This window comes from Globicephala melas, chromosome 19, assembly GCF_963455315.2.
Source record: "Globicephala melas chromosome 19, mGloMel1.2, whole genome shotgun sequence".
NCBI classification, from domain to species: domain Eukaryota; kingdom Metazoa; phylum Chordata; class Mammalia; order Artiodactyla; family Delphinidae; genus Globicephala; species Globicephala melas.
Genome location: NC_083332.1, coordinates 52,175,406 through 52,198,631, shown reverse-complemented (window position 1 = coordinate 52,198,631; position 23,226 = coordinate 52,175,406). Strand labels below are relative to the sequence as shown.

Sequence of the window (23,226 nt, the reverse complement as noted above, 5' to 3'; positions counted from 1 at the left end):
CCAGGCCTGGGGGGTCAGGTGGACCTGGTGTGAGCCATGGTACAGGGATTAAAGCCTTCTGGGCCTTGTCTGTGGACCTGGGATAATAATAGCAACAACGGTGAGACCCCACATTTATCGTGGGCTTACTGTATACTTTCACTGCCTCAATTTTCCTCATCTCTAGACTGGGAATAACAAGACTAGTAATGAGAATAATAAATGATAGGTAGCATTTATTGAATATATTTTGCATGAAACTCTCTGTTCTAAGAGAAATACACACCCTGGTGTTCCTCATCTGTAGCCTGGGAATAATAATAAAAGTAATAATAAGAATAAATGATATGAATGATTTATTAAATACTTAATGGATTATAGGCCCCCGTTCAAAGTGATTCATGCATCTGAGTTTCCTTCACAGATGGATTGGGAATAATAATAAATCATCATAGTAATTAGTGATAGCTAACATTTTACTGAGTGTTTACTATATGCCAGGTCCTGTTCTGAGAAGAACAGACTAGACAGACAAGGGCCATGGGTCCCCAGGAAGTCTCTCATATTGTTAAGGGAATCACTGACTGAAACCACCTGCCCTGGCCAGGCCCAAGAGTACCACCTGCAGGAGTTCTCTTACAACAGGAGGTCCTGGTAAGGAATGCAGAACTAACAAGCTACCAGCACCCAGAAGAATTCGGGAAAGGTCAAAAGGAGACCAGGAAGGACCCTGAGTCAGAATGATTGGCCAGAGACAACCCGGAAACTAACCCCATCACCATAAAACCTGAGACTGCAAGCCACGTGGCAGAGCGGTCCTCCTCGGTTCCCTTACCCTGCTGCTCTGCACCCAGGCGCCCCTCCCCAATAAAGTGTCTTGCTCTGTCAGCATGTGTGTCTCCTCGGACAATGCATGTCCGAGTGTCGAAGGCGTCCCCCTTCCAGGGCCAGCACTCGACCCCGTGCCTGGTCACCTCGCTCGGCTCCACAACACTGGCCTCCTCCAGACGCTCCTCGCACTGGACAAACTCAGTCCCCTCCACAGCCCTTGTGGGCGCCATCCCCTCTGCCCAGCGCCCCTTCGCCCAGACACCTACGGTGCTCACTCCCTCGCCTGCCCCCCTCACCTCCCTGCTCAGGCACCACCACCTCAGTGACATCCTTCCTGACACTGCTACTTAAAATCCGGGGCCTACCATAGTGCCTGGTACACAAGCAGACATTCAGCAAATGCTTGTTTAACCCACACGTGCTTAGCAGGTGGCAAGGTGCCCTTTGGAACTGGGTCCCCCAGGCCAGCCTCCTGAGCTGCTGACATCCTTAACAGTCCTGCACTCCGAGGAGACTGGGGTAAGGGCACCCCAGATGACGACACAGCAGGGCAAAAGCCCTGAGATGACAAGGTGCTTGGAGAAGGGTGGAAAATCAGCTGTGTGGCTTGAAGCAAACGTGTGAGGGTGTGAGAGGTGAGGCCAGGTAGGCGGGCAGGTCCGAGGGAGCCTGTGGGTAATGCAGGGACTCTGGGAGGCTGGGATTTTACTCTGAACCACAGGAGACTGACAGGACCTGCAGCGGGTTTTTAACACGTCCCTTCTAGCCCTTACTGGTAAAACAGACGGTTCAGGAACCCGAGATGAGGCCGTGGAGATGGAGTGGTCTTGACACCCACCCAGTCATTGAGCTGTCGGGGGCGTATACAGACCTCCCGCGTCCTGAGCCGGCCAAGGGACTGGTGGGCAGAGTCCGGCGAGGCCCCGCCCAGACTTCCTGAACCACTCCCCCTTCTCCCGGAGAGAGGAAGGGCACGACCCCCACTCCCAATGACTCCTGTGGCACAGACTCAGCCGGGGAGTTGGAGGATGGTCCGCAAACGTCGCCTTTATTTCCGGGCGGCACTTGAAGGAAGGTGGGGCCGGGTGGGTCCTACTGGCCTAGGGGGGCGTCAGGGCCAGCTCCGCCGGCGGTGCCAGGTCGCCCTCGCTGGGGAGCTGGGGGCCGGCCTGCGGGAGCTGAGAGTCAGGCTTTGGGGCCCTGGCTCCCGCCCACGCTGGCCCGCGCCGCCCTTTCCCTGTCCCCACCGCCCCGAGGACGCCCTGCACCCGCACACCCCCCTCTCAGAGGGGCTCCGGATCCCAGATCCCGCCCGCTGTGTCTCGGCCCGTCTTGCCTCCATCCCGGGCTCTCTACCTCTCCGGCCTGGTCCTCTGGGGTGGTCTGAGTCTGGGCGGGGACCTGCCCCCCGAGTTTCTCCAGCTCCGCCTTCAGCCTGAGGAGAAGGGTCAGAGGAGAGGAGGAAGAGAGAGGGAGTGTGGAGGCGGCACAGGGAGGAAGCGACTGGCACTCTGAACCCTGAAGACTGCAGAGAAGCCCCGGCGGGAGGAGAGCCCCGCCCGCGGAGGCCCCGCCCTTCTGGGAGGGGCAGAAGGGGAGGTGTTGGCGGGGCGGACCTCGGGCCCCCCCTCCTCCTTTCCCCTCTTACCCGTCTTTCTCTGCCGGGGCACTCTGGACCTCGGGCGGCGAGCGCAGCCGCCGCTCCACCGTCTCCAGCTTTGCCCGCGCCTGCCTCTCTGCGGGTGGGCGGGGCGTCACGGGCGGGGCCGGGAGCTCCCGCCTGCCGCCCCGGCTCCGACCCCACCCCGCGCAGGAGTCCCACCTTCAGTGAGCAGCTGCTCCTTGCTGCTCTGCAGGGCACGGATCTCCCAGGCCAGTCGCTGCTTCAGCATCTGTGAAGAGAGAGAGGAGCCCTGTCCGTCCAGCTGTCCTCCTGGCCCCTCCTCCTTCGCGCCTCTCGGAAAGTCCTTACTTGAATTAGGGCGTTCATTCATTCATTCAGCTCTCCGTTAATTCAGTGTGCAGCTTCTGCTGTGGCCGGGCGCTGGCATAGATGCTCTCCCCCTTAATCACTCCCCATGTCCCCGTGTACCTTAAACCTCATCTCTTCCCACTGTCTCATCCCCCAGCCTCACTGTTTGCTCTTCTTCAAATACCCCAGGCACAGTTCAGCCTCCCCGGGACATTGGCACTCAGATACCCGCATGGCTTCTTCACTTCCTTCGTGTCTGTGTTCAGATGACACCTGCTCAGACAGGACTTCCCCACTGGCGTTACATGATCTATCTACTTATTTTCTTGTTTAGAGTCTGGGTATGCATCTCCTTGCTCCTAACCAACTTGGGGACAGCAAAGACTTGGCCCCTTTGGAATGCTGTTGGACACATCCAGAGACATGGGTTGAACGAAGGAATGCCCTGAACATGTCTGTCTGGTTCGGAGTTCCCATTTGCCACTGCAGGATAAGCACTGTAGGCAAGCAGGAGGGAAGCACGATCAGCAATGGCTGCTGCAACACTCTGGGCAATGGACGCTGGCTGTGGCAGTGGGGGATTATGAGATGTGGTTGGGTTTAAGGTAGAAGCTGAAGGACTGAGTAGAGGCGGTGAGAGGAAGAAAGGAGTCAAGGACTACCCCTCGGCATTGGGCCTGAGCAGTAGGCGGACCCTGGGCTGATCAGCAGAGACACTGAAGCCAGGGGAGGAGTGGCTTTGGTTGAGGCAATGATAATGGCTCACGTGGAATTCCCAGGGGTCCTTGTGCTGGCCTGTCAAATCCTCCAGACGTTCTTCCACGTGCAACCTAGGGGCCGACATCCAGGAATGAGAAAACACATGCTAGGACTGACACCCAGCCTGGCCCAGTCTGGGGGTTTCTCATTCATAGGCCTTCAGATCTTTGCCTGGTGGTCCCTTGCTAGGAGCCCCTTTATGGGCTTTTTCCTCCAAGCCTTGCTTCCAACAGCACCACTTCCACCAAACTCTCCCTCATGCAAGCCCCACTCCCATTCCCCACACCGCGCCACCCCAGGCCTTAGACCCAGGGTTACCCCGGCTTCCTCTGTCCTTGACTCTCTGTGATCTGAGAGTTATGGATAGAAATTTGTTCCATGTGCTCCGCCAACATGTACTTCCTGGGAAAGGCAAGAGAACCCTCAGTTATATTCTCTGAATGAGCCCCCACTCCTTCCAGCAGGAGAGGGGCTGGGAGTCCTCATTCTCCTTTCCTCTGAGCAAATGTGAACCTTTATAGACCTCTCTTGACACTATCACCCTGTCCATTCTGTCCCCCATCAAACCATGCCTTCCCAAGAAACCTTTGTGAAGGGTACAGTAGTTTAGTTTCATAAATTATAAAGTCCTAGATTGAGGCCTGGATCTGCTATTCCACTGTGATGTGGACAAGTTATTTAACCTCTCTGGGTCTCAGTTTCCTCATATGTAAAATGGTGGGACTGTCATTGCGAGGATTAGTTGATAAATGAACATAAACTGCTCATCAGACAGTGGTAGGTGTGGTGGGGTTAAGCATATATACACTGTAACTAACTATCATCAAGTTTTACCACATTATTAAAATCATGATGTGCCAGCATTTGAGACTTCTGGTCACAAGAATGTAAAGGTTCAAAGGATGGAGAGATAGATGGATAGATGGCTGGATGGACAGTGAACTGGATGGGTGAATGGTAGGCTGGAGAGATGATGTCTGGTTAGAGAAATGATGAGCGGAGGGGTGATGGATGGATGGAGAAATAAAGGAAAGATTGTCAGAAGGATGGATAGCTGTCTGGATGGATGGTTGGGGAAAGACATGAACGGTTAAATGGATGATTGGAAAGGTGGAGAGAAGATGAATGAATGATTGGATGGGTGAAAGATGATTAGATGGAAGGCTGGAGAGATAATGGCTGTCTGTCTGGATGAAGAGTTGGATAGTTGGATAGATGTATGTATGGATGGGTGGGACAGTGGGTGGATGGGTGGGTAGATGGATGGCTGGGGTCATAAATGAGTAGACAGATAAACAAATGAATGGATGGCAGAAGAGCTGGCTAACCAATAGGGGAAGACTTAGAATAATACTAATGGGTGAAATTTATTTGATAAAGAAACTAGCAATGAATGATTAAATGAGTTCATTTTAACACCACCACTTAATACTAACGATGAGCAGGGGTGTCTCTTGTCTAGCCACTCGATTTTATAGAAAGGGAAAGTGAGGAGTGTGTGTCCAAGATTTATTTTCCCTAGCTCTTGCCCACTCCTCCTTCGGGCTGGGGAAAAAGGCGGGGAAGAGCTGGGCAGGACCTCTTACCTCTGAGCCTCACTTTCCTTCCTTTGGCAGTGCAGCTGGAGGGTCCTCAGTGCCTCTGTGGGAGGAGGAACCGAGGGGCTTTGTGAGAGCTCTTGAGAACTCAGGGCTGGGGAGAAGCAAGGGGCCTCGCATCATGCTGGGCATTGGAGGGCACTGAGGGACTTCAGTGCTTACTCCGAGTCAGATGGCAGCCAAGGGAGAGATCTGAGCAGAGAGGGGGCCACCCTGACTCAGGTGTCAGGGGGATTCCTCTGGCTGTCTGAGAACTTCAGGCATTTGTGGGGTGATGCGGTAGAATAATGAGGACGAAGCAGCTGGTAAATACCTTGCTTTTTGCTCAAAACCTCCTCCAGGTGCACTTTCTCTCCATTCACTGGAAAACACAATGACACTTTGAGTCTCCAGGGGGCCTCATCCTGGGCCCTGACTGCAACTTCATGCAAAAGGAAGGCCCAAGGTCACAAAGAAGATATGATACAGCCTCAGAGGAGGAGAGGTATCTCCTCACCAACCGTGCACCCATCTCCCGCTGGGGACCATCCTGGTCCAGCTTTTCCCGCTCGGGGCACACATTCCCTGTAAGTGCTGAAGGAGTGAAGGGCTGCAGGGCTCCCTTGTGTACGATGTCTATGGTTTATACTGAGGGTAGAGATGATGAGAAATACAGAAGTACACCATGTCAACTAGAAATAAAGGCTGTGAAGAAATAAATCAAGCAGGGGAGTGAGAGAAGGTGGTGTTCTATTTTTAGAGGGGGTCATCAAGGTAGACCTGTTGGGGTGAAGTTTCAGCTGACAGCTGAAAGGTGACTCGAGATAGCACGAGGCAATGTGGATTATGTAGGATGAGAACCTCTCAGGTGGACGGAACAGCCCTTGCGAAGACCCTGAGGTGTGCACAGGAACGTCCGCACTGGTCATGAGATCTCTGGGTCCCTCTTCTGGTCCCACTTACAGGAGTCCAGGTCCCTACGCAGGGCCTCCCAGAGAGCTTGGGCTTCTCCCAGTTCCTCGCTGGATTTCTTCTTTGCTGGGTCAAAAAAGGGAAGAAGACATGGTGTGAGCGCAGCCACTAGCCTTGCTATTCTCTCACAGACCATGACACTGCACACTCATCTTCAGACAACCCGGAGGGGCCTGGATGTCATAGATGAAGAAGTGGAGACTTTCAAAGCCCAGGTCCCTCTTGGGCAGCTGGCCGTCTTACATCCCGGAGCTTACCTTGCTGAAGCTCATTAATCCGGTTAATCAGGTCTTCGACCTGTGGCTCCAGGCTTCCCTCTGCAGAAGGAAAGAAAGATTGAGCCAGAGAAGGCAGATGCCTGGCTGTCTAAGGCAGAAGGAGGGGGCGGGTGTTGCCACTGTATCTCCGCTGCTATGGATCAGAATTTATTGAGTGTGCGCTGTGTCCCAGGCTCTGTAAGAACCCCTTGCAGGGCTTGCATTCTGGGTGGGAGAGATGGACACTAAACAAAGATTCATGATGTCAATGCTGGTGGCAGGAAACGCCAGGAAGGGAAATAAAGTGAAGCAAGGGGCTGAAGAATGAAAGGGTAGATGGTGCCTCTTGAGATGTGGAGAGGCCCCAAATGATGTGAAGGAAGACAGCCCTGCAGTTCTGTGGGGTGGGGAGTGTGGAGTGGGGGACATGCCAGACAGGAGGACGATGAGTGCAAAGCCCCCGCAGTGGGGCTGAGTGAGGCGCATGCCCCAAATATACGGCCAAGCGGTCTTCTGTGGCTCGTGTGGCTCTAGTGAGCTGGTGGAGAGTAGCTGGAGGCCAAGTGGGGAAGTGGGACTGGCAGATCGCCCAGGGCCTCCCGGGATGTGGGAGAGGCTTCTACATGGAGATCTGAATGTGGTGGGAGACAAGGGAGACCCCCCGCCCCCCCATGAAAAGGCTGGCGGGGTGGGTTGTCGCTTCTGTCCACCTGGACTCTGGTGCTGACCTCATATGAGATATGGGGAAAATGCCACTTTTCATTATGACAGCTATCAAGTTCTCCAATGACAGGGAGATCAACTGTCTCTTTAGGGCATCATCGCTAACGTCTCACATTCCGAATTTCAGTGCTCCGTATGGGGAAGTCCTCCTTGTGTCTCTCTGGCTTCAAGGTTGGAAGCACAGGGTTGAGATAAAAATCTGCCCAACCCTCGCTGGGTCTCACTACCAGCCTATGAGACACTCTGGAGTTAAGTTCAAGTTCTGGATTTCCAGAGGCCACCACCTTCATCTCCTGTGGCTTCCAGGAGACTGAGTGCTCTCCGAGGTGCTGATTATGATACAAATCCCTGGGGTCTTTGTTTTACTGGAGACGGGCAGAGTCACTGCATTTTCAATCACGCAATTCCTCTACCTAAGTTTAGTCTAGGCAGCAGCTCCAATGTACTTTTGCATGTGGCCACAGAGTTGGGGAAGGGGAGGTTCCCCTTTATTTGGAACAGACCAGTGGATTGTAGTATTTTAAGCTGCTGATGGACTGGGGGGGATCCAACCTCAAACACGGCCAGAACTCTGCCCCAGCGCTGTTGTGGGTACTGGATGCTGGCTGGCTCCCAGTCTCCCATCAACAAGCAAAGCAAGGTGCAAAGCTGTTTGCATTGCCATTTGTATATAAAAAAGGAGGGCAAAGAATACACACCCAAGAATGTATTTTTTTTAATGTCTAGAAAAATATCTAAGAATTTAAAAATAGTTGCTGCTGGCCTATGTGTCAGGGAAATGGATGGCTGGGGTGTGTGTGAGTGTGAGTGTGTGTGTGTGTGTGTGTGTGTGCATGTGTGTATGTGCGTGCATGCATATGAGTGTTGGAGGGTAGGGTTTTCTATCCCTTTATACTTCTCGAATTCTTTTTTTTTTTTTTGGTACGCAGGTCTCTCACTGTTGTGGCCTCTCCCGTTGCGGCGCACAGGCTCCGGATGCGCAGGCTCAGCGGCCATGGCTCACGGGCCCAGCCGCTCCGCGGCATGTGGGATCTTCCTGGACTGGGGCATGAATCCATGTCCTCTGCATCTGCAGGCGGACTCTCAACCACTGCACCACCAGGGAAGCCCTACTTCTTGAATTTTGAAGTTGTGTTTTTGGTTTAAAGAATTAAATTGTATAAGAGGGAGAAAGTGCAACGGGATAATTTCCCAAGGTTGTGAGTTGAGAGGGTGGGTTTGAACCACATCTTCCTGACTCAAAACCTCAGGCTAAGCCTCAGACACGAGGAGACACATGACCTTTCTGCAGCTTCTTCACCATTTCCAGCAACTCTTCAGTCTTCTTTGAAGACTTGGTCTGACCTGTGGAGATGAAAATCAGAATTGCAGCATCCAGTGACAGTGAAAGGGGACTGAGGAAAGGTCCAAGCTAATCTGGGCAGGGAGGAAGAAAGCCTCACTGGGTTCTGAGGACACCCCTGGGCTGAACCAAAGATAGGCTGAGGGGCAGCTCTCCAGCCAGAGCAGGGTCCCTGCAGGACCCCTGTCCTTGTTTTTTTTTTTTTGGCTGCACCACACAGTTTGTGGAATTTTAGTTCCTTGACCAGGGATTGAACCCAGGCCCTTGGCAGTGAAAGCATGGAGTCCTAACCACTGGACCATCAAGGAGCTCCCAGAACCCCGTCTTGTGTCTCTAGGGTTGATGGCGTGTGCTAGATGAATCAGGACCCGTAATGGCCGTTTCTTCCTGAGAGGTCCAAGACCACCACAGACATCCTTTTAATGAAATTCAGGTGTGTTAGAAGGGGATGCCCTTTTGCTGCTACTGCTGTTCAAAATCAGTATGAAGTTGTAAGCAATGCAGTAGGACAGAACAATTTCATATGAATTTCTTTAAAATCATTATAGGCCACAATTTGCAAATTCTTAAAGAACTGATGGGTCTAGGAAATGGTTTACTAATGGCTGCTAACATCCACGAAAGACAACTGGATATTATAAGCCTCCTGATGGAAGAACATAACACCACCTGTGAAGGATTCTGCTCCCCTCAATCCCAACCAAAAAAAAAAAAAAAGGAAACTTCAACCTTTGTCACTTTTGCCAATGGGATAGGCAAAACCAGCATTTCATTTCAAACTTTCTGGTAGTAAATATTAAAAACTTACTCCTCTGGATCAGAAATTCCACCTCTAGATATTTTAAGGAAATAATTAAGGATGGTGGGCAAGATTGTTCCATTGTTCATAATCTTAAAAGACGGAAGCAGCTTAAAGTTACCTTAGTTGACTACAGTACATTCAGAGGATAAAATTCTTTGCAGCCATTAAAACTCATGTTGTAAATCAGGGGTTCTTGGGAATTCCCTGGAGGTCCAGTGGTTAGGACTCAGCACTCTCACTGCCGGGACCTGGGTTTGATCCCTGATCAGGAAACTAAGATCCCACGAGCCTCGGGGGAAAAAAACAATCAGGGCTTCTTGACCTAAGCTTATTAAATTTTGTTGAAATGTTTGGTGGTATGTTCATTTTCTTTACATCTTTTTGTCTTGTCTGAGATCTTTTACAAATTGGTATGTATTAATTTAATTTTGCATAAATCTCATTGCTTTTCTCTGGTATCATTGGTTGCTATGTCTCCTCTGGAGACTTTTATGTTCTTTAAATATTCTTAATATTTGGAATGAAATAAAAAAATTAAATCTACTTTAATAATGGAGATATTTGTGATTACTTGTTTTGTTTTTAATATTATGAAAATTTCCAAAGGCACATGGAAGTAGAGAGGATACCATGATGAACTCCAGTTTACTCAGTGTCCAGATCTGACAAGCATTAATATTTGCTTCAGCCGAAAAAAACATATTTGCTTCAGCTATGTTTTTCTTGTGCTAAAGTATTTTCAAGCAAGCCCCAGACTTCATGACATTTCATCCCTAGATACTTCATTGAGTCTCAACTAAAAAAAAAAAGTCTCAACTACTAGAAGACATTGTCTTAGATGACTCCAATCCTATAATCACACCGACAAGATTAGCAATCGTCACTAATCATCGGATCATTTATATCATAAAATGCCCACAACATATGTGGTTTCCCCTGATTGTCCCCATATGTCTTTCACAGCTGGCTTGTTGAACCATTTCTGTGAAAGCTCCGTCTGTGTTTTTCCTCTCCACTGCATGTATTTTTTTATTGCAGTATAGTTGATTTACAACGTTGTGTTAGTTTCAGGTGTACAGCAAAGTGAATCAGTTATACATATACATATATCCACTCTTTTTTTTTTTAAAGATTCTTTTCCCATATAGGCCATTACAGAGTATAGAATAGAGTTTCCTGTGCTATGTAGCAGGTTCTTATTAGTTATCTATTTTATATATAGTAGTGTGTATATGTCAACCCCAATCTCCCAGTTTATCCCTCCTCCCACCCTTACCCCCTGGTAACCATAAGTTTGTTTTCTACATCCATGACTCTACCTCTGTTTTGTAAATTTGTACCCATTTGTACCTTTTTAAGATTCCACATATAAGCAACATCATACAATATTTGTCTTTCTGTGTCTGACTTACTTTACTCAGTATCACAATCTCTAGGTCCATCCCTGTTGCTACAAATGGCATTATTTTGTCCTTTTTTATGGCTGAGTAATATTTCATTTTATATATGTACCACATCTTCTTTATCCATTCTGCTGTTGATGGACATTTAGGTTGCTTCCATGTCCTAGCTATTGCAAATAGTGAACATTGGGGCACATGTATCTTTTAGAATTATGGTTTTCTCTGGTATATGCCCTCAGAATGGGAGAAAATATTTGTAAATGAAACAACTGACAAGGGATTAATCTCCAAAATATACAAACAGCTCATGCAGCTCAATTAAAAAAAAAAACCACAATCAAAAACGGGCAGAAGATCTAAATAGACATTTCTCCAAAGAAGACATACAGATGGCCAAAAAGCACATGAAGAGATGCTCAACATCACTATTAGAGAAATGCAGATCAAAACTATAATGACGTATCACCTCACACGAGTCAGAATGACCGTCATCCAAAAATCTACAAACAATAAATGCTGGAGAGGGTGTGGAGAAAAGGGAACCCTCTTGCACTGTTGATGGGAATGTAAATTGGTACAGTCACTATAGAGAACAGTATGGAGGTTCCTTAAAAAACTACAAATAGAACGACCATATGATCCTCTCCACTGCATTACTAGTCCTAGTCACACAGTAAGATCATAGGTGATCAGTAAATCTTTCAAATAGTCCAGCTAACATGTTGACAAAAGTTAAAAAAAAATCAATGTGACAGGGCTTCCCTGGTGGCACAGTGGTTAAGAGTCTGCCTGCTGATGCAGGGGACACGGGTTCATGCCCCGGTCCAGGAAGATCCCACATGTCACGGAGCAGCTGGGCCCGTGAGCCATGGCCGCTGAGCCTGCGTGTCCGGAGCCTGTGCTCCGTAACGGGAGAGGCCACAACAACGAGAGGGCCGCGTACCAAAAAAAAAAAAAAAAAAAAAATCAATGTGACAAAACAAAACAGCCTATAGAGCATGAACCCCTTTGAAACACTTTATTTTGAAATAATTTCAGATGTATTGAATACATAAAAGTTGTAGAAATAGGCCACAGGGCTATTTGCCCTTGTATCAGATTTCCCATTTGTGAGCATTACTGCACATGAATTGCAGGCATCATGACCCATTATTTCTTAATATTTCAGTATATATTTCCTATTTATAAGGGGACTCTACCAGGTAACTGCAGTATAACCATCAAAACAGAGATGTTAATATTGACCAATATTAATGTATGATCCTCAGATGCCATTCAGCATTTTTTCTCTTATATTTTAATATTATTTAGCACTACTTACATTTTCCTTTCTAAAAACTTACAAAAATGCTTCCACCTCTACACAGCCCCCAAAATCTAAGTCCCTTGTTGAGAGTCACCAGTTAGGCCTTCAGCCTTCAGACATTTTTCTAAGCAGCACACGTAGGGCTGTAGTTGAACTGCCTCTTTTTTTTTTTTTTCTTTTTTTTAATCCCAACTTGCTTTTCTCTCATAAGAATATGATCTCTTTCGAAGCTCACTCTCTGTTAATGAATCACCATCTTCTCCTTTTAAAATTAATTTTAATTAATTAAATTAAATTGGAATTTTTTCCCTGCCTCTTAAGAAAAAATGTCCACTATACAGGCATTCCATAATGCATGGATATACCTAAATTTAGTCATTTCGTGATTGCTCCTGTGTTTTGCTTCCATCAACAACATTCCAATGACCCTGCTTGGCCCACACATCTGTGTATTCTAAGATTACCAAGCATGGTGAGTGAAGATATGAAAATACCAGATATATTTTTCTAAAGCCAATTTTGATGGGTTAGAAATGGTAACTTGATATGCTTTCCAACTTTCTCCATTGCTGGCGAAGTTGATCATAACTTCCTTTTTTAAAAAAATTTGATGATGTCTTTTTTTTTTTTTTAAAGCACAGTGGCAGCTATACTAAGTGCTTTATAAGGAAGATTTATTGGCATGTCTTATTTCTTATTGAAAGCTTGCACTCAATGTGAGGCCAAAATCTAAGAGCTCTCAGTGTTAGTTAGTTCATTATTCATGCAGTAAAAAGATTACTGAGCACCTACTATATGCCAAGCAGGCATTGTTTCAGGTGCCGGGGAAACGGCAATAATTGGTCTGTTCTCATGAAGCTCACATCCTAAGATAGACAATATACAAGTGCATAATTACTGTCATCTGCACAGATGTATCTGGAAAGAGGCAATCCAATGTGCTCATTAATATGATGGTTTAAAGAGTGTGTAGGAAAGGTGGTCAGAGATAAATGAAAGGAGGGCCAAGAGTCGAAACACTTGATACAGAGTGATGGGTACAAGGGCATTCATCACGCTATCTCCTGTGCTTTGGTACATTTTGAAAATTTCTATAATTAAAAAAAATGCTAGTGGCTAACAGGGGATCATTGTCTTGGGAGATTTTCTTCTTTTGGCTAGACCTAAATTTCCAACTCCCTCTAGGAAAATTTTGTCTTTCCTCTCACTGGGGTGTGTGGTGCCAATACCAACAAAATGCCCTGGAGAATTTTCTCCAAAGAAGCCGTCTGTGGGAGTGCCATTCACAATTGAGATTTAAGAGTCCATGCAAAGTGTGATATGGGCTGGGTGTGAAATGATTATATTGGGGAATTACTGTTAATTTTCTTAGCTATGGCAGCAGCTGAGTGGGTTCTGCGAGACCATCCACCCCTCTTTTGTTTGAAGAGATGCATACTTAAGTATTTAGTCTATTGTTTACTTTGAAATACGTAAGCAATATAGCCAATAAAGTTGACAGCAATTAATCGACCTGCTGAGAATATACATGTTATTTATCTGCACTTTGTTGAAGAGCTTTTGTTTTCATAAAAGGCTTACAATTTTTCTTCTTTAAGTACTGCTATCAATGTTTCATTATTGTAAGGGCACGAAGCCTCCCTTCCTTCTACCCTGGCCACCAGACGCCCACTTGCCCTCACTACCTTCAGCCTCTTCAAGGACTACCGGCGGCGCCACCTCGGGAGGGTCCAACTTCCCCGCCATTTTCCAACGCTCGCACGACTGGCGCGCCTGCGCTTGGGACGATGATTGGCTTAAAAAAAAAAAAAAAATCACGCGAGTGGGGATAGGCTGTGCAGAGCGCACGCGTCCAGTGCGTGTCTGTGCGTCACTGGACCAGGGTGAGAAGAAATGGGCTTTCAGCTCCCGGGAGGGGACAGCCCAGAGCCCCCGAGCAACAGTTGGCCCGCACGCGTGCGCCACGAGGCCTGCAACTCCAGGTTAGAGAAAAGAAGGGCAAAACTAGGGTCTTGGTCGTTGGCGAGTGAGTGCTGCATGCACGCATGGAAATTACAGGCAGGTCTCGCCATCTCCCTCTCTAGGATTCTTGTGTTGTGCAGGTTGTGCAAGTCTGGGACAAATGTCCATACGCTGTGTGGTGGTACGCATGCGTTGAGTCCCTTTTCGTTCACGAATCCTCACTTAACAGCCTATGAGACGTTAGGTATCTCCATTTCACGAGTAAGTAGAATGAGCCGTGGAACGTAAGTGGATCTATGTAAAAATTCTGGATCTCAGCCACCATGTGAAGTCAGGTGCTTTGCCGCGGGTTACAAAGACAGGTAGACGCTGGAGGCCATCTTCTCAATACTAGCAGCAGCCAGCACTGAGGGGGGCCGTTTTTGACTGGGTAAAGGTGACGTACATGAAGCACAAAGCAATGTCCTTATGGGGGTCGGTTTTAGGCTTTTTATATGCAGTTTTTTTCTTTAAAATATCTTCAGGCCGTTTCTGGGCACAGGCTGGTCCTGCATTCCAATTCCAGAACCCCCGTGGGCCACCCAAGGAGACCCTGGCCCGCCCTGGACCCTCAGGGCTGAGATCCCGTGGGGGAGGCAAACCCCTGATGCAGGACGGAGGGTGTGGTGCCCAGGACTGGAGGAGACGGTCCCTGATAGAGGCTGCAACATCATCCAAGTGAAGGAGGTGTGGCAGAGGGAGGGGAAGAGGGAGTCCTACGGATTTCCCCAGCGGTGGGGGGGCAGAAGGGGGCTGGGGAAGCAGCCTGCTCACCTGTGTGCAGTCACACTGCCACCCATGGCTCATGTGTGGGCAGCCCCCCAGATCTCGCTCCATTGCCCGGGGAGACAGGGACCAGCCACAGACACCACCACCAGCAACCCCCCCCCCCGCCCCCGCCCCGGCCCATTTCCAGGGTGGAGACAGGAAGTAAAAGCCAAAGGTGGTGGTTCCCCACACGGCACAGTCTGGGAGCTCCGCCTCTCAAGGTCCAGTAAACAGGCCGTTATGGGAAGCTTGGTCCGCGGAGGCAGCTGGGGCTGCTGGGGGCGTGGAGTACTTGGGTGGGTAACGAATGAACAGACGATCCTCCTCTTTCTTCACCCAACGCAGAAGTTTGGTCACTACGAGGATGGCACCTGCCTTGGTCACCAGGGGGCTGAGGCAGGTGTACAGCTCAAATTTGGAGGTCGCCTGGGGGTTTGAGAGGAGACAGGGTCAGCTGGGCCGGAGCTGGCCATGCCCGGTGCTGTCCACCCCACCCTAGCCCCATACCTGTCCCATTTGGAAGGTGCACCTGGCAGCAGCTCCTCCTTGGTGCTGCCTGGTCACTGGGCTAAAGTGGGTAAGCTGATGCTATCGTATCATGAGTGGGCCAAGGGATCAGCGAGATCTAGTGGCTTCAGCTGGGTGATGCTGGCTCTGTGTGTATGTACACTCTCTGGACCTCAGTTCACTCATGTGTGCACTGGGGATGGTGACAACAATGCTTAATGTTTAATGAGCAATGGTTGTATACAAAGTCCTGTTCTAAGCTCCACACACCTGTTTTTATCATCTGTAGCCTGGGCAAAATAGGAGGATTAACGCAATTTAATCTTCATTCCAACCTGAGAGGCTTAACCTGACCAGGTCACCAGCACCTTTCCACATCACCTCTCTCTGCTCTCCCCCTCGCGCTCTCTGTTCCAGCCACTCTAGCCTCTCCTTGCTATTCCTCAAACATAACCAGGCTCAGCCTCACCTCATGGCATTTGCACAGTCCTTTCCCTCTGCCAGGTGTACTGTTCCTGGAGATACCCACACGACCTGGGACCTCCCCTCCTACGTGGATGTCATTTCCTGACCACCCGATTTAAAATCCTGGGCCTACCAGATCTTGTTTTTGAAATACCGTCCTCCACTGAAAGGTACAAGGGCTCACTGGACAGATGGCCAATTTCAGGACTGGCACAGAGAAAGTACAAAGTGAGCTTGGAATATCTTGTGCCAGAAAGTAAGAAGTGCTTAAGCGGTCACGCAGACGTGTCAAAAGGATACAGGGGCCAGTCTGGCTAAATCATGGCTCCTGCTGCCTAACTCAGAGACAATCTGAGCACACAAATAAATGAAAGGAAAAGACTTTAGCCCAATGATTTCAAGAAAATTCCATAATATAAAATTCAAAAGTCAACAAAGAAATAGGAGCAGGGAAAGTTCTTCCATACAGTAGAATCTCAACCAATAAATGAAGTTATGATGGAGTCAGAAAAGTAACCATCTGGTAAATACCGGAGAAACAACTGTCAAAGGCAAAAATCATTAATGGATATTAAAATTAGGGGATGAAAACACGGTGAAAAAGAGAACACTGACATAATCACCACAAGATATTTACTAATTACAAAATCACCACAAGATATTTACTAATTACAAAGGGCAAAGACATAAAGAAATTTTTTTTGATTAAATAAAATTCTCAGCCTAGAACAGTGCCTGATACATAACAGGCATGCAAATAAATGATTTAATAAATATGCACTAAATAGCAGAATCTAGGGGAAAGTGCCATTTCCCGTGGGGTCACATGACCAAACTCCCTGAAGCTGACCTTGAATAGACCCATAGGAAGTGAGGACAGGAGCCCTGAAGAGACCCCAGGGAAGGATACCCCAGGTGGAAGGCACAGCAGGGGACCAAGCCTGTAGTGTTCAAGAGCGCTGGGAACTCATGGCGTCAAAGCTCAACTGGTACCTGCAGACACGTGGGCGGGGCTCATGGGAAATCGGCGAGCACAGTGATGGTGGATAACGGGGCCTCTTGAAAGTCAAAGACACTCTACTGGTGGCTAACCAGGAGACACTCTACTGTAGACTGGTGGCTTGTCTACAAGTGTCAATGCATGTGTCTAAAAAGAAGAAAACTGAATTTCTGTTTTATGTGAAGAACAAATTCAGATTTGGCACTTTTGTGTTTTAAGTGCCTAAGAATGGAAAGAGATAATTAAAGAGTATTTAAGAAATTTAAGATCATGAACTGGGAGAGTCCTAGGCATAACTGCTAAGAATCTTGGAAACAAAAAGAAGTTGAATGTCTGTCATGCAGTTTCCTTAAGCTACAGTGAACACCATCTTCTCTCTGGAAGAAGACAGAAACGAGGAGCAACTGTGCATGGTAATTTTCACTAAATTCTTCTAAGAATATTTACCTTGTTTACAACTGGATTCATTTATTCCTTCTGGTATTGACTGGAATACTCCAGTCAGATACAGGAATTTTTTGTGTAACTGTAATTTCAAAAATTTCCACATGATGGCAGAAGATCCTAATATCTGGAAACACGTTATTGAATGAAATTCAGAAAACTTTGTATTTCAATTTTACCTGAAATAGTATGCGTCTTTTCATATTTCTGCTAGTAATTTTCACACTTGTATTGTCTGACAGAGACAGTTATTGCTACTTAGAACATTTAAAATGTTTTCAGTAATTTTAAAATTTTAAAAATAAATTTGTTTTTCCAGAAAAAAACCCAAAAAACCACCAGACTCTCTACTGGTTGTTTCTCTGGTATTTACCAGATGGTTACTGTTGACCGAGGGAACGGTCAATAGAATGATGGCACTAAAGGTTCTGGGCACTGCAACTGCTGGGTTTCACAGACACACGGAGTGGCCAGGACACTTCTGGAGGCAGAACCGCAGCCCAGGCCAAGGCGTGGTGCACTTGAAGGAGGCTGTCACAGCTGGAGGGGATACAGGGGAGGGAAAGAAGGCTTGAAGTGGGGCAGTTAACTCCTTCAGGGCCCCCCACTCAACTCACCCAGGCCAGCAGCGTCTCCTTCTCAGCCACGTGGTAAATGAGGCGCAGGGGCCGGGAGGTGTTGTGGAGGCGCGCGTGCAGGCGGTGGTACAGGTCGGACAGGCGCTGTCGCTCCTCCTGTCTGCTGTATGGGGCCTCCAGCTCGGGGCTGCAGTGATGGACGGAGGCGGGGGACAAGGTCAGTCTAGGGCTTTCTTGGCTGGCCTATCTCCCCTCAGTCTAGGGAGTTCAGTTCAGTTAGGAGCTGAGCCTCCCCCATTAGACTGGAGGCTTCACAGGGCCTAAGCTCCCCATCAAACTCGGGGATTCCTTGAGTCCTGGGGCCCTCCTCTCCATTAGAACAGGGGAATTCTCGAGGCTGCTGGCTGAGCCTCCCGCATCGGGCAGGCCCCTTCTATTGCATCTCTCTAGAGCATGGCTGGCTCTCTCTCCAGACTCATGTCTATGAGTTGCCGAACCTTCCACTTAGATAAGCCTTCCCACCGGGCCACTTGCCTGCAGGGTAGGGGCCCACCTGGTAAACTGGGGCAGCTGGCGGTGATGGTCGGGGATGTCCAGCGGCTTATAGAGGAAGTGCCAGAGGCCGGCGGCCTCCACAGCCTGCACACTGTAGGCCGAGGCACCGGCTGATGGAGTGTTGGAGAAGCTGGCAGCTTCCCTGAGGGTGCGCATGGCCCCAAGGGAGTGCATGCCGTCCTCGACCAGGCGCCGGCAGGTGGCCATGTCGTGGAAGGCCTCGGGGTCGGTGCCGAGCAGCAGCAGGCAGACAGGCAAGGCGTCCAGGCGGGCCACGTAGGCGTAAAAGAAACCATCGGGATTGAAGCGGGGCAGGCACACAGGCGCCCAGGCCTCGCCCGCCGCAAAGGCCGGTGCCCCCACCCAGTCCAGCAGCAACTGCAGGTCGGCTGGGTCCAGCCGGCACTCGGCCAGCACAGTCCGCTCCTGGGCTGCTGTCACCAGGCGACCGCCAACCGCCAGCACCGAGAGGGCCAGGCCAGGCGCCGTGCAACGTCGGAGCAGCGCACCCAGCGCATCCCGCAGCGGGCGAGCGAGAGGGACGCAGCGCACGGCGCCCAGCAGCAGGGCACCCGGGTCCCGCTCCACACTGTCCAGAAGCCGGTCTAGAGTGCGCTCCGAGCCGGCCAGCAGGCGGCGGAGGTCGTAGTTCTGCTTGCGCGCGAAGATGCGGGCCACGCTGGCACGCGTCAGGGTGCTCACGATCTGTGCGTGCACGGCCATAAGCTCCCCCCGCAGCTGTGCTGCTGACTGAGGCGTCCTTGACACGGCCACCAGCAGCAGTGGGCCCTGCTGCAGGAACACCAGCTTGTGGTCCTCTGGGGGAGGGAAGGGGCAGGGGGTAGAGATGCGTCAGTGGTGACAAGACGGGCTCAGGTGGGGCTCTTCCACCCTTCCCCAGAAGGCATACACTCCTGGTCCAAGCCCACACGGTCACTCTAGGGACACAGCACTAAGGTAAGGACAAACTGGGGGAGTTTGGACATTTGCAGGGACACGATGGGATGGTCAGGGAATCAGGCACACAGCATGGAGTGAGGAAGATGTGGCAAGGACTAACAGAGCTAGAGAGGCACCAACTCAGCCAAACAGCCCCCAAACCCACCCTCTTAGGCAAGAAGGAAATATCCAGCCAGTTACTTAGATCCCAGTGAGTTAATCACTCAGAACCCAGCAGGGCCAACAGACAGACAGACGCCTGGCCAGCCTCCACACACACTGACTCACTCCTAACTAGCTGGATAGTCCCCCAGGCAGCCAGCCAGACAGAAAGACCTACTGCCGGACAGACAGCCACAGTCCCAGTCACCGTCACCTGTTCTGCCTCCTGCCCCTTTGCTCACCAGCATAGATGGCGCGAATGGCATCTCCTGCACTCTGCACAAAGGACACGAGAGCTGTCATCACACCCATGGTAGTTGACAATGCCTCCACGCTACCATACCGCGAGTAGATGGGCTTGCCAGCCTCACTCAGCACAAACACGTGCTTCCGCTTGCTGCGCCAGTCCTCGTCACTGGGGTCCCCGCCCTGGCCCCCTGAGCCACTCTCAGGGCCGCCCACGGGACTGTTCTCAGAGGCTGCCGGACCCCAGAGCCCATAGGTGCATGATGGAGCCTCGGACTGGAGCAGCAGGCCGGGTGGCTGGTCCTTGGTCTCGGATCCTGAAAGGGAGCCCCTGGTGAGTCATCTGCCTGTGGACTCCCATTAACCCCATGTGCCCACAGACCAACCAAATCCCTACCAGCCCTGCAATGACCCCCTGCTGCTGACACAGACCTCCAGGTGTCTCCACTGCCCCTCAATGACATCCACTAACACTTAGGTTTCAACGATCCCCCTAAAACTCCAATAATCCCATCTCACTGTCATTACTGAACCCTTTATATCCCTACAGACTAATTATTCCCCTTTCAATGACTGCCATTCCGAAGTCTTCAAAGCACTCCACTGCCTCCGAATGAGTATCAATCTCTTCATCTTCAATGATTCCCCCATTAGTCTCGGACCCCTCATTTATTTTCCTGGTGTCTACTCACCCCTCAATAGCTACCATTATATCTATTAACATCTATGTCTTTGAATGTGCCCCTCACCACCCTAACCCCTTATTTATTCTCACTGATCCTAATGACCCCATTGACTCTCCCAGTCTTGGTGATGACCACTAATCCAAATTCTGCCACGATTATCCACTAACATCTGGATCTTTAGGACTCCCCTCACCCCCTATTCATTCCCACTGCTGTTCACTAACATTCCAATGACCCCACATTAACGTCACTAATACCTGGGTCTTCAATGACCTTCAATGACTGCCCCGACCCACAATTTAATCTACTCCATGTCCACTGCATTCCCAAGAATGACCACCGTTAACCACCTCTACTAACATCCAAGACTTCCAGTGACCTCCACTGACTCCCCTGACTTTTATTCTCATTGATATGACTTCCCTTTATTCTCACTGATATCCACTTCCCTCCCTACAATAACCACCATAACATCCACTAACACACAGGACTTTAATGATCTCTGTTGCCCTTCACCATGACCATCATTAACATTCACCAATGAAATCCACAATTTCATTGCCCTCTACTGACTACCCTCCCATTTATTTTAGTTGATGTCCACTGATCCCCAGTGACAGCCAGTGTTATCCACTGGCAAACTATGTATCAGTACTTTCCTCATAAAATCCCAATGACCTCATATTCCCTCATTTTCTCATTGACAGTCCCCAAGTACCTACTCCCAATACTTGCCAACAAGCTCTCAAAGACGCCCTCCCCCCCCAATTACTGACTGATTTTCAGTGAAGTGTACTGATCCTTCCCAATGACCCCATTAACATCCACTAATTCCAGAGTGGTCAATGAGCACTCATTCCGCAATGACTTCCGCTGATCCTCCACTCTATACCTTTACACGTACACCAGAGTCTTCAAAGATCTTCCTACTGGTCCTCTGACTCCCCAGATAATTTCACTGATGTCCACTGTCTCCCCATCAATGATCATCATTAACGTCCACTAAGATCTGGTTCCTTAAAGACTCCCTCCAACAACTCCCATCAACTCCTCAATGATGTAAATACTCTGAGCGCCCACTGGCCCCCACTGATCCCCTTTCCCACCTCAATGATTTAAAGACCCCAAAGGGGTCAAAGGGGGACTGACTTCTAAATAGTCCCCCTTTGACCGTATTAATATTTTTTTGGTCATTCACTGACCTTAACATCCTCAATCCCTAGTGCCCCTCTCTAACCCCAACGGATCCCTTTCTGATTCTTCCATTATCTAAATTCATACCAACTCCCCAGTGAACATCCATTGACGCCCATTCATTTCTTTTTCACTCCTCAATCATTTAAACTACAACCTGAGTACACAATGACTTCCCACTGACCCAAGCTATGGTTTAACCTACTTCCCCGAGTCCCAAAAGGCTCCCCTCTGGTCCCCCATGGACCTCCCCCAACAATAACACCCACTAGGGATTCCTTCCAAGACCCCAGTGAAGGGAATGCATACCTGTTTTCTCCACGCTCGCATCTCCAGTACCGGGTAGGTCCCTGCAAATCCCTCCACCGTCTCTAGCCTCCCCACTGGGGAACCGCATCTCCTCCAAGTCCTCCGCGTCCCCGGGGGCTGGGGCAGCAGTGCCTCCTCCGGCCTCCATCTGCACATCCCTGTGGGGGAGGGGAATGGAGAGTGACCCGCAGCAAAAGAAACTTCTTAAAAGCTGTTACTGAACCTGGCCCCCTTGTACACACTCCTGGGGCTCGTTTCCCCTCGCGTTTCAACAGGATGAGACATTCAAAAACACGACCACATACTTGCAACCTCCAACACTTTCCGAAAAGTGAGGCTCTACCGAGCCTCTGGAAATAAAGATACATAAACACCTGTTTTAACTCCGTATCTCAATTGGCCAGGTACCATTACTTCCCGCAGCCGCGGAAGCATCACACTTCCGGATGTGGCCGCTCTCCTGCCAGACTTCCGGGTGCGACGCGGCTCTGAAGACACTTCCGGTTGCGGACCTTCATTCGCTCGCTGGGCCGGACCCCTCTCTCCCGCCACCCACTTGTGTTCCCTCACCGTAGAGAAGGCGCGCGCCACTCCCGGATCTACGTCGGATCTGGCCCGGAACCCAGAGCCCTTTCTGCCCTCGTTCCCACCGCACCCGCACCAGCGGCTAACAGGGGCAAGTCCGGGCCACTTCTCGTACCCAAGGTTGCCGGCGTCAGGGGAGCGCGGCTCACGTTCAGCCAATCCGGAGTACGGAGGGCGGCACTGCCTCCTTTATGGCCCAATCAAGCGAAGCCGGTCCCCTCCGACCGTTCCGCCGCTTTCCGTCGGCTTCGTATCTCCACCAATACTGTGCGTCGGATTGCTATTGCACCCGCCGATCCCTTGACTGACATCTCTCTGGACCCAATCGAAGATTCGAGCCTATTCCTCTCTTCACTGGAGGAGGTTCGCAGCCTAGGTCATGATAGATGCCCGTGCCTGGTCTATAGACGTGCTCGCCAGAATTGAGGCAACTTCACCCTCCTTTATCCACCAGGAAAGGCAGGGGCGTGAGGGTGGAGTGGAGTCTGACAGAGAGAAAATGATTGACGGACAGTCACCGCTTCCAATCGGAGTGCCGTGCGCAGGCTGGCCAGCCTATGGGACTCAGATTCTAAGGCGAGAGGCGGGCCTCTCAGATGTAGGAAGTATTCGTGGGTGTCTGGGTATTCAGGCAGGCGAAGGGCTTAGCGGCCTCTGGAAAAAGGCAAGCGCGAGCCGTGGACATGCTCATGGCGCAGAGGGGTGAGTTTGTAAAGGCAATGTGTAGGCTGACCAGGGCCTGCCCAGACCGGCAAAAGGCCGAGCTGACCTCGCTTCCGAAGATAGGGCTCTGTGGGCGGAGCCATGCAGATTAGGAGCCCAGGCCTAACTAGGGTGCTTGTGGGCGAGGCTTTGGGAGCCTTC

General features: G+C 49.9%; 2 protein-coding genes across 5 annotated transcripts; both read right to left on the bottom strand.

The window, feature by feature from the left end:
• Nucleotides 1-251: 251 nt before the first annotated feature.
• SYCE1L (synaptonemal complex central element protein 1 like) lies at nt 252-13,688 on the bottom strand. Its single transcript, XM_060289779.2, has 11 exons — nt 13,609-13,688; nt 8,352-8,414; nt 6,348-6,407; nt 6,082-6,156; nt 5,453-5,500; nt 5,128-5,182; nt 3,860-3,943; nt 3,549-3,612; nt 2,633-2,702; nt 2,459-2,546; nt 252-2,245 (listed from the first exon to the last, which is right to left on the bottom strand). The coding sequence occupies exons 1-11, from the start codon at nt 13,667-13,669 to the stop codon at nt 1,996-1,998; spliced, it is 918 nt and encodes a 305-aa protein (XP_060145762.1). The 5' UTR covers nt 13,670-13,688; the 3' UTR covers nt 252-1,995.
• Nucleotides 13,689-13,714: 26 nt separating this feature from the next.
• MON1B (MON1 homolog B, secretory trafficking associated) lies at nt 13,715-22,783 on the bottom strand. 4 transcript variants are annotated; one of them, XM_060289777.2, is made up of 6 exons: nt 22,478-22,783; nt 21,778-21,935; nt 19,585-19,905; nt 18,240-19,059; nt 17,726-17,873; nt 13,715-15,118 (listed from the first exon to the last, which is right to left on the bottom strand). In XM_060289777.2, exons 2-6 carry the CDS (start codon nt 21,923-21,925, stop codon nt 14,909-14,911), a joined length of 1,647 nt encoding a protein of 548 aa, XP_060145760.1. In that variant the 5' UTR covers nt 21,926-21,935; nt 22,478-22,783; the 3' UTR covers nt 13,715-14,908. The 4 variants fall into 4 exon arrangements, with proteins under 4 accessions (XP_060145760.1, XP_060145758.1, XP_060145757.1 ...); XM_060289775.2 differs by having other exon boundaries at nt 22,348-22,487; XM_060289774.2 differs by lacking the exon at nt 22,478-22,783 and adding an exon at nt 22,152-22,290.
• Between the last annotated feature and the right edge of the window lie 443 nt (nt 22,784-23,226).

Coding starts and splice junctions, on each gene's coding strand:
- SYCE1L (XM_060289779.2), bottom strand. CDS start 13,669: ATGGCGGGGAAGTTGGACCCTCCCGAGGTGGCGCCGCCGGTAGTCCTT. Junction 6,157..6,347: donor GATTAATGAGCTTCAGCAAG/GTAAGCTCCGGG, acceptor TTTTTGACCCAG/CAAAGAAGAAATCCAGCGAG. Junction 5,183..5,452: donor GGTTTTGAGCAAAAAGCAAG/GTATTTACCAGC, acceptor CTCCTCCCACAG/AGGCACTGAGGACCCTCCAG.
- MON1B (XM_060289777.2), bottom strand. CDS start 21,925: ATGGAGGCCGGAGGAGGCACTGCTGCCCCAGCCCCCGGGGACGCGGAG. Junction 19,060..19,584: donor CATTCGCGCCATCTATGCTG/GTGAGCAAAGGG, acceptor TCCCTCCCCCAG/AGGACCACAAGCTGGTGTTC. Junction 15,119..17,725: donor AGGAGACGCTGCTGGCCTGG/GTGAGTTGAGTG, acceptor TCAAACCCCCAG/GCGACCTCCAAATTTGAGCT.